Genomic DNA, 11051 nt, shown 5'->3' on the forward strand with positions numbered 1-11051 from the left:
ATCTATCTATCTATCTATCTATCTATCTATCTATCTATCTATCTATCTGAGTTTCAGACTTGTGTAACTGTCATTACAGATAGATAATGTTGGGCTCTGAGAGGGAATCATTGATTTTTAGAAAGGTTAGATGCTCTGTAGTGAATAGTCAGTTTGGGGAAGAAAAACTGCAGTGAAAGCTTATGGATTTAGCTCTGAAAGCTCTAAGACTTCAACTGTTGCTTGCAAAAATCAACTTTTGGAAGCAGAGAACAGTTGCTTCAGTGTGTTAAACCAGTAGTTTTAAAATGCAGGATATTTACTGCAAGCATTGAAGAGATGAAAGAAAAGAAGCTTCTCTGCAGAGGCCTCTGAAAACTCTCACCCAATTTAGAAAAGATTATAGTATTTCCTCATAAAACTGACAGCCTGGAAAATAGATTATGACACTCAAACCACATGGTAAACAAAGATCCCCATGGAAGTTCAAAGGCAAAAACATTGTTGGACTTACAAACATCTGATTATTTAAAAGCTGGGAAGAAAATGCTTTTATATTTCATTGAGTTGCAGGGAGCTCACACTGATTCCCTCAGCCAAAAAAAAAAAAAAAAAAAAAGGCCAATAAAAAAAATCAGTAAAGGAAGTTCCATTAAATGTGCTGAGAATCCAGCAACAGGATTCATTCATTCATTTACTTCTCAGAAATCAGCTTTAAAGATATTAAATAAACAACCTATTATAAAATCTGCTGAAGGTAGTAAGGTTCTTTCCCCTGATGTTTTTGAGTTTAAAATAGTGCTGATTGAGAGAAAGAATAAATATCTTGGGAGGGGAAAAGACTAAGACTACTTTTATACATCCAACTGTGCTCAGAATTTATTATTACCTCAAAAGTTCTCTTTTCAGTTCTGCAAGAGAATGAAAACCCCTAACTTCATTTACTGGAAACAAAAAGAAAATTGTGTAGACTTAGTTTCTTTATTTCACAGCTCCAGATGGTTTCAGGGAAGATAATTGGTGAAGAGTCCCCAAACTATCAGATATAGATTTTCCACTGTGGATAAAGGCTACAAATGGCAGTAGGCAGTATAGTCAGGCTGTGACGTTGTACCACTTGCATAGCATGGCTGGAAGAGAGCGGGGATGGCTTCATGACTCCTATGAGCCTGGATCCCTTTCTGACCCCAACCAGATGTCCCAGGTTAATATTACTCATATTACTCATTTTTGCTTCAACGAGGAAAATGAGTAATGTTAAACCCACAGGTACTTTTGTTGGATAGTAGCAGATTTCAATTGTTTCTCATTGAAGCTGGATTTTCTGGTTTTGGATCTATTTTATGAATGCAATACTATTTAGCATGAGAAGTCAAACTGACCACCCTGCATGAGAGCTCCCAAACATTATCACCTTCATCCCTACTTTCCACAAGGACACCTGGTGGTAGTCATCGATACATTCATTGCTGCACAACTGGCCAGACCACAGTGTTTTAAGTGAGGCAGTTGAGGCAGTTATGGATAATATGAATTTGCCATTATGAATTTGCTTCCCCTTCTGGCACATGGCTTTCTGAATGCTGGCACTGATTTTTGGAGATTGGGTTTATTTGGGCCATCTCTTCAGCTGATCTCAGTCAACAGAGGTCCTTGAAGTTGATGATGCTAAGTTAATATGTATTGTCTGGGGATCCTGGCATAGGGTTATTTAGATGTTACATAATACTTTTAACTCAGTTTTTTTATTTGGGCTCACATAGGACCAATGTCTTTCAAAGAGGTGTGTCTGTACTATGTTTTATGGTTTTTTATATCCCTTTGTTTCCTTTTTTTCCCAGGCTTTTGAAAAAGGAAGAAAATTTTGTTTTTATCCCTCGTTCCCGTGAAGAGCTTCCAGAAAACTTTCCAAAGGAAATTCCTGGGATCTGTTACTTCCTCGAGGTCAGAAGTGGTCAGAAGCAGCCAAAACCCTCCATCACATCTGCCAGAGTGAGAAAAGTTTCTTACAACATTGGCACCATGTTCCTCCGGGAGACTAGCCTATGAGACCTGCTGCAGATCAAAGACTCATCAAAAAAGCACAAGCCCAGAACTGGGTCATGACAGGGGAGTTGGAGGTTCTTCTATTTCACTGCCTTGTCCTGAACAAGCAGTAAAAGCTTCATGTAATGTCAGGCAATAATCATTTTAAAAGGTGGGTGACTGCTGTCAGTAAACAGAGTGGAGACAGGGAAAACAAACAAAGAAAAAAACACATTTAAAAAACATACTTCCACATCCAGATGAATTTCATTCATAAACTTGAGTCTAGCCCCTTTATGACAAACAAAAACAAACAAAACAAAACCCCCAACTCACATTAGAGGTTGGTTTTGTTTTGTACAGAAAGGGTGATGGTTCTCTGTAGATTTGCACCAGCTAAGCAGAATTGGGAGTCAGTTCTGATTATGCATTCCTACATTTAATGTGTTCTTCAGTAAAGTAATGATGTTTTTTAACTTTATGAACAAACATTTCATACATATACTGTAGAGCTGTTGTAACCTTCCTGGCAGGAGGAATTATAATTCAGTATAAATGTTGTAGGGATTTTACCTATTTTTATACATATTTCACTTTCTGGATAATTACATTCCACATACTGTAAGCTAAGTGAGCTTAGATAGCTTTTCAGAAGAAGCTACTGTATATTTCATATATTCTACCTATCAGATCTTATTGTTATATGAATAAGTCGTCATTTTTTGACTTTTTGGCAGCAAAATATCAATATTTTAAAGAAAAAAAAAGAAAACACTTTGGTAAACCTATTTACCTGGTGTTTATGCTAAAGCTTTAGATGAGCATTGTCTTACTTATACAAAGTAATGTTTAGTATTTGTCCTGCAGTCTTGTGTGTCCAGTCTTTCCAGGACAAAGCAAACAAAATGTAAAAGATCAATTCGTTAACAAACGGAAAAGTTCTGTTATACACAGTGGGGCTTGTTTCTCACAGAATTAGCAGCCAAACTGATATTTGGTAGAAGTCTTGGACCTTTATTAAAAACTTGATCTTGTAAAACCTTACTCAGAGAGCGTTCAGCAAACACTGGAAGCTCTCTGGGTACTGGTTTTCCATTTTTTAATAGGACTTGTGCTCCTATTCCACTTAGATTATAAAAATTCTGTCTGTTATTAAAATGCTATTTTGGAAATTTCTTCTGTTAGTGAGGATGAAAGGTCCCCTGCTTTATCTATTGTAGACCAAAAACCACTGAAAATGGTGAGGAAATAATTTCCTAGGTTTAATGCAAATGGCAGTTCAAGATTTAGATGCATTAATTAAAAAATTAAAATAAAATCAAACTACAGCCCAATTCTTTTCTGGTGGAAATTAATATAGCTTTATTTTCTTCAATGAAACCAACAGAAAAAAGAAACCAGATGTAGATCTTTCCCCCAGTAGACACATTTTCAGACAGTGTTTATTTCTTTGGCTTTCCTTTTCAAAAATAATGGGAAAAAGTTTTCTTCTGCAGGTGTACCTCCGTTAGGGATCTACTGAAGTGAGCCAATATTTTTCTGCTCTATCTTAGTAGACAAACAGAGCAGTTATTTGGCTTAGCTTTACATGGGCCTGCTCAAAACTTAAAGAAATCAAAGTCAAGACTCAGCAGCACAAGAAATAATGAGAATCTCAGCATTTCTCTAATCCAGACCAGAAATTAGGATTTTACGTATGGATGTAGTAATCCAAACTTTAAGCACCTTTTGAAAATGAGTAAATCCCATTCTCCATGGTTCCAAATTATCCTGTTAGATCTTTTTGTGGAGGCAATGACAGTGCTATATTTCTTCCCTTTGACCCAGCTTGGGATGGGAACAGATCAGTATGGCACCACTATCCTGTTGCTGAACAAATTTCAGGCTTCCTTTCCATGAAGGCTGTCCAGATAAGAAAGGACTATCTTGAACCTATGCAGACTTCAGCGTGTAGAGGAAACCTGAACTTATTATGCAGTATTTTTTCTTGATGATGAGGGTAGCTGCATGGGCATGGCAGGGGGGCTGGAACTAGATGATCTTTAAGGTCTCTTCCAAACCAAACCATTCTGTGAATATTGCTTAAATGGAAATTCCCTTGATTTCTAGAGGAACTGCTGTGAAAGATTTCTTCCATAGTTATTACAGCATCTTTGTGATTGGAGTTTTTCTTGTATCTATCTTGATAAACAGCATCTGCAGCTCTGCTATCTGAAAAAAAGAAAATGACTTGATGAAAACTGTTCAAGCTTGAGGTTTCAGAATTTCCACCCAAACTACAGATCCAAGAAGTTTCTGTATTGGATAACAAGTTTTTAGCCTATATCCATTAGTTTGTGTATACACAGGATGAAGCATGCATTTTTTCCAGTGAACACCATTGAAACCTGGAAGAATTATAAATGGAGTAAAGTTGCAGTTTGACCATGGGAACACTACTTCCTAGCTAATAAAGCTGTGGTTTTTATGTCATTAACTAATTCCCTAAAGTGATTTTTTATTTTATTTTTTTCTAACAGCTATCAATACAATTAGATTTCACTCTTACTTTACTGGCACATCCTGATTGTTCAGTAGTTGTTGATGTCAGATTACTAATCCTTCTGGCCAAACTCTTGTTTCTCTTCTCACCACCTACAGTCCTCTGTGAAAAGAACAAACACAGAGGTTCATACCAAAAGCATATTTATTGCTCAATATCCCTTCTGTCACAGTTGCCAATAGGAAATGTCTAGGTTAATCGTGTGAGATTGGTAAATCCATGGAAATATTTTAATGAAAAATGGAGTTTAAAATGTAATTCAACTAGTAAATTGGAGAAGCAATCCAAAAGTCTGTAGCACCATCCTCATCCTCTCAAGTGAATGTTTATTCTATAAGGGAATACATAACCACAAAGATCACTGGAAAAACTAAAAATTGCTATCAGCATCACCATGGAGACAAAAACAATGTTTGCCAATAAATCAGCTGAATCCCCAGATCAGCGTAGTTTTATTGTATGAAGTATATAGACTCTGCCTTACACTTAGCTTGTGTAAAGGTAACACATCCAAAACTTCAGCAGTGATGCCATGTATTGTGTTATTTGCTTCTGTGTTATGACAAGTGAAGTTAATGGAAAAGTGTAGGCTCTCTAGAGGCATTTTTCTATCAGTGTGAGAAAAGTGTGAAAGATTCTCAGCATTGTTTACTTAGTGGTTGTATCTGCTGCCTGTAATTACAAATTTATTTTGTTGGACACCTTTATGAAGTAAAATGCAGTTCATTAGCAAGTTTGATGCTGTGAAGTCAGTTAGATCATAGTCAAATTAAACGTTTCTCCAACAATACTTCTTTTTAGTGATAGGGAAAACTTTCTTATTTGCCTGGCATTGCCTTTATAAATAAAAGGGCTTTCAGAGTTTTTACCTTGGGATGATGAGGTGGAGATCTACTGCAAAGTGCCTGTATGGGGAGGAGGCTGACAAGGACCCTAGCTGGGGTCATTGGTCCCTGTGCCACAGACTTATTCTGTGCTCCTTCCCTCTGCTCCAGGCTCAGACTGCAGACCAGGGACTGACCACAGAGGCAGACCCAGTGGTCAACTTCTAGTGCAAAAGTCATGAGGCTGAAGCCAGCAGTTACTCCCTCAGAGCATTTTTTAGAGATTTTGTGTCAGATTTCTCAATCTTCTTGAAGCTCCCTTTCACACAGCCTTTTCTATGCACTGTATAGTGGTCAGGAAGTCAGAGTAAGAGGGAAGCAGTCATGGAAATGGTAGAAGGGTGGATTAAATTTTTTTTCAGTATTACTCTGGCAATATCAGCCGTACAAAGACAAAGCCACTGCATGGGAGAATTGCTGGTAAGCTAGGATTCTAAAAGTGTGGTTGTCTTTCAGAATCCCACAGGATTTTGCTGTTTTAATTCCAAAGAGCCCGTAGTCATTAACTGTGGTTGTGGGTTTGTCTTTATTGCTCATTCCCACATCCAGTTTCAGATGCTAGTTTGTTCGGAAGGCTGTTCTGGAGCCTGGAAATAAGCCTCTGCAAACAGAAAACCAAAACTTTTGAAACTTTAGAAATATTCTGTGGGAATTGCCTCTTCAGAAGAAGAAATCCTTGCACTTGAGTTACTAACAGGCCCTGCTGCAGTTCATATGTGTGCATGTGCCTCTTCACAGTGCTGTCTCCTCCTGTGCTCATGGTAGTCCCTACCATGCTCAGCAGAGGCATCAGGTGTATAGCCACCATTTCTCTGTTTTCCACTAACATTCGTCTTTCTTTTTTCTTTTTTTTTTTTTTTTAATTTATTTTTTTTCTGTATAAAGCAAACAGTGCAGAACTGTGATGTGTTGCATACATTTAAATGTATCATGGCACTGCCCTGAGACTTATATTGTGCTAACTGATTTCACGTTATCTACTGCTTGTCCTGAACAGATTCTTCTCCCAGCAGACTTTAAAATGAAGGGAAAAACAAACAAACAAACAAAAACCTGCTATGTTGAATTGCAAATGAGTATGAAACCTGTGTCTGTCATTGGGGCAAGTGTAATACATTTCAGGTTCTTCCGCTTCCACAAGCTGTCAAACGTGCTTACCTCATGTAATCTGTCCTGCCAACACATCTAATACAACAGCAGCATCACAATTTTCTGGCATTTTCTGGGTTCTCTTCCAGTCAGAGGCTACTACTTTACCTCTGCTGACTGCTGAGAGCTCACTGAGAAGAGCTAATTCCCTGTTCCAACTCAGTCTCAGAGCTTCTGACTCTGCTTTTGGATTCTGGTCGTCTTTTGCAAAATTATACATTTGTAATATAGGAAACAGCAACGTGCTTAAATTAGCAACAAACACAGAAACATAAGAAAGCTTGTCAAACCCAGAAACAGTTGGTTCCCTTCCTTCAAGGGAGTACATTATCCATAGCACTGGGTTAAGGATGACAGTGACAGGCTTGAATGAATTGATGCTGAGTGTGCAGGAGACTCAAGAGGCAGAAGCTCATCTGCTGCTGCTCTTGTTCATACTTCCATCACCTTGCATGCTCTTTTCTGCTCTGTTCTTCAAAAAACATCCCTTATCCTTTGTTTTGCAGGCTGTATGTGCCACAGATAGTGAGTAATTCTTATTGTTCTTATTAACATCTGTTGACATGGCTGCTTATATCTAAAGAATAAGTGGGATTAAAGGGTTGATCTTAGTTGTCTTTGCAGCAAAGACAGAACTGCTACAGTGACTGCAGGCACACATGTCTGTAGAGAGGGGGAGGACCACAGTGCAAGTTTTCACTGAGGGATTTGGGTTTAGTCAGTGCAGTAACAGTCTGCTGCATATCTGTCTTTAACTTTCCTAAACACTAAGTTTTTCCATGCAGCTAGAAGTTATTCATCAACAATGTCATTAATTTGCAGTGCATGGGCAACCGTACAACAAAAATCTATAAACTGTTTAACCTCGTATGTATGTCTGATCTTTTGTGACTCGGCTATTAATCGTGCATGAAAGCAAGCAAAACAGCGAAGCTGGGGAGCGTAGCAATTGAGTCATAGGCCACAAATCATTCACCTTGGCATATGCTTACGTGTTCCTGTGGTTTAGGAAGATTAACCTCCAGCTATCTGTGGTCCAGGTTAGTATCCCAGCGCGAGTGCTTCCCTGGGGCTGAGGTTCACATTAGAGAGGCCGATATGGTAAATAGTGCAAATTGTCAGTTTTGCTGGCAACCTTAGCGAAAAGATCAGTGCAGGCAGATGTTAAACTGTCTGTCTGCTGCTGGGGTTTTAGTTTCCAAATACAAAGTGAGGCTGAATGTCTTTCATTTGGGGACAAAGAGAGAAGACACTGGGTGTCAGAGAAAGAGGTGTCGTACCTGCTTTATGATTAGAAGGGAGGGAGCAGAGCGGAGCACTGGGAGGCAGCAAGGCTCACTTCTGCCTTCAGCTCCTTGACCCACTTCTGCTTTAGCATTCCAAAAATCAAGTTTCCTCTGAATACTGGGGGACAAGTAAGTGCTTCAGGTACTTGCCCCCTCTCTTCTAGTCACGTGAGGCTGCCTAAATCCTTGAGCGTGCTTGTTTTCCACTGACCACAGATAGCTGACTTAGACTAGAGATCTATTTTTAAGATATCCAAGAGAAGTGAAATTGACCCCACCAAATTAATCTCTCTCTCGCCCAAATGCCATGTCTCAAACCTTTTGGTCTGTGCTGCTTTTCAGAGTTCTGTGTTGGTCAAAATAAACTGAAACATAGTAAGTGGCAGAGGGATAGATAAGTATATTCCAGGATAAATAGAGGTTTGATATGGTAGTCATGGTGACTATCAAGAACAGGGGCTACAGAGGTGCTGGAAATCTCTTCCATCTGATGCCTGAACCATTTATATATGGTACGAGTGCTGCCAGTTGCAACTTCTGGATGCCACTATGAATGTTATTTAGAAAAGCTCTTGAGCTTTGAGCTCCTAGCCAAATTATGCAAAACATCTGTGCCGTCTTTACGTGAAATATATGCCAGAATGCCTAGATAAGCCTTGTTAGTTATCCTGTTGTAAAGATGACAATAATGTATATAAATTCTAAGGGACAGAGGGATAGTTGCCAGGTTATCATTAATGTACATTTTTCTTGCTTCTGTGAATTTGTAGGCCCAAATTTAACTTTCTGTTAGCAGAAGGTCATGCACTGAGCTACCTGTTTTCTAAACAGTAGTCTTATTCCCTAGCAATACTTTCTCATGACTACTCTTGAAGCAATAAGTTAAGCCATGCTAATCTGTTCTGTGTAGGTTCCTGTACAACACCTATCGCTTTAACAAAGCACCTTTTAGCAGAACATGGAATGACACACTAACAACCTGTCATGTATTGTTTGTCTTCTCATCCTCTTCCCCAAGGGAGAAGAGTATGTAGTGGAATAATCTGATTTTGTGAGGCGTTGTCTCTTTGCTAGTTTTCTAAAAATATTTGTTGCTACTTAAGCAAGGGCAAAATCAGAACTAAGGACCAGACTTAAAAAATACTTTCAGTTGTAAACAGAGTACCTTAAAGACTGTGTACTGAGTAAGACAGGTCTCCCATTCTACAAAACAACAACAACAACAACAACAACAAAAAACCAGTAGCATACATAAGATAGGCCCAAGAATGATAAATATCAGCAATAAAATAGGTATAAGTAATGGATAAGTTCTGCTTTACACAGCAGTAAATCAATGTTAAGACTGAATAATATTTAGAGAAGAAGAATGCTGCTTAATCCATTTTAGCATTTGTTTATTATCAGCATACCTCTAAGGTATTTTTTTTTTCCTTCCCTAATGAGGCTAGAACATGCTGTTGCATGAATATCAGAGTTTCTGAGCTTATTGCAGAGGCACATGCTTAGAAATGAATAACTATTAAGGAGAGATTTTTTTTTTTAAGTGAGATCACATGGGAAAGAAAGAAGAGGTACAGGTACAGATGTATATTTGTTGTAAAGGTTTATGTGGCATTTCCGATTGATTAAAACCATTCTGAAACTGTATAATTAAAGCACAGCTGCCTGGTTTATTTTTTTATTTATTTTTTTTTTCATTTGTAATACAAAAGTAAGATTTTCAAAATCTCAAGGGACTTACTCCTCAATCCCATTTTCTTTGTTTAAACACAGCCTCTTTCTGAACCTAACTTTGCTCAGTATCCTGAGGTTCTGAATGCCTAAATAAGTGTAGGAATTGTGGATTATAAATCTGTATCATTTATGTTCCTTTGAAATACTGTTCATAATAATCTATGGAAGTAAATTCTAAATATCTAACCATCTACAAAGGTGCATTTCCCTAGTGCTAACCTCTGCTGGATGATCTGAAATCTGGAGTTCTTTATAATCTATGCAGTATTTTACACCTTTTTGCAAGATGATGCTCCAAGATGTATTGCTATGAGCATATAAATGCTCTGGTCTTTGGGGGGATGAGGCTTTTTATCCACATTTATAATATTCTGAGGTACCCTACGGGAGAGATCTCTGCCCTGCCAGCTCCATCCAGTTTAGCTCATCTACTGAGGCAGTTTGGAGTAAGCTGAGTCTGAGATTTACTTTCCCATTCCATCTCAAAAATAAGTGCCAAGTGCTTGCTAGTGTTTAAGTGTGTAAGCATTCCTCTCCAGAAACTTCTCACAGGTCCTGAGAGTGTGTGGGTAAGAAACCAACAGGGAGAAAGCATCTGAGGAAAGTGAAGGGAAGTATGTGAGTGGGAGAGAGCTGCTGTGTGCTGCTGATTCTCAGTTTTTGTGTGTTTGGAAGTTGGATGACACAGAGCATATTCTGGGTATGTGGCAAAATGCAAGAACATGCTATATATCATGTCATGAACTCACATGGCATTAGGATGAGTTTTAGAGTTGATTATTCTTAGAGTTTTAGTGAAGTTGCATGAGAAATGTGTTATTTTATGAAGAAAGAAAGTTGCTTTATATTTAAATTAGAGTTCAGTCTCTAGCTGCAGAGAGAAGTTGTGGGGAAAAGGGAGTCTAAAAATTCTAAATGCAAAAATTAATGATGAATGCCCCTCTTTTTTACATCATTTGGCTTTTCTAAAGGTAGGACTCAGAATTCCTCACTAAGTTTAGATGGTGAATGCAAAACCTGTCAGTAGGTGTAAAATATTACAAGTGAGGTACTTTGCCAAGTGGTATAAATTTGGAGATGATAGTAGGAATGCCTTTAAAATGTGTGTAGGGGTATGGTACCTATATGTTAGCACTTAAAAAGTGAAGCTTTTATGCTTTGCTAGTAAATATTGTTTCAAAATGCCTAAACTGCAAGTTTAGAAGTGCTATATCAAAACAAAAAGATGTAAAGCCTATGACATAATATAGAGTTCACAGTCTTTCTTAAGAAACGGTCCTGTATATGGAGTTTTCAAAAGCACTTGCAGCCAAAAGTCATTTATAGCTAATTTCAAAGAGAGCTTCACCAAGAACCTTCTGTAAAAAGGCCAAGCAGATCATGTTAGGTAAGGCCAAGACTGAAGATTTAACTCAGCTTGTTTAAGGCTAAGAGAGACATGCCATCCCA

At 38.2% G+C, this 11051-nt stretch overlaps 1 protein-coding gene across 2 annotated transcripts in view; it reads left to right on the top strand.

The window, feature by feature from the left end:
- GUCY1A2 (guanylate cyclase 1 soluble subunit alpha 2) overlaps window positions 1-10091 on the top strand; it is a 145844-nt gene extending 135753 nt beyond the window's left edge. The window contains exons 8-9 of one of the 2 annotated variants that reach the window (XR_004751236.1): window positions 1821-2176; window positions 3501-10091. Coding sequence is in view for 1 of the 2 variants with exons in the window: in XM_035327465.1 (XP_035183356.1) it covers window positions 1821-2028 (208 nt within the window). In the remaining variant the exon portion in view is untranslated. Of the gene's footprint in view, window positions 1-1820 lie in introns of both variants that reach the window. The other variant, XM_035327465.1, reaches the window with a different exon arrangement.
- The last annotated feature ends 960 nt before the right edge of the window (window positions 10092-11051 follow it).

The sequence above is a fragment of the Oxyura jamaicensis genome, chromosome 1, assembly GCF_011077185.1.
Source record: "Oxyura jamaicensis isolate SHBP4307 breed ruddy duck chromosome 1, BPBGC_Ojam_1.0, whole genome shotgun sequence".
Classification (NCBI taxonomy): Eukaryota; Metazoa; Chordata; class Aves; order Anseriformes; family Anatidae; genus Oxyura; species Oxyura jamaicensis.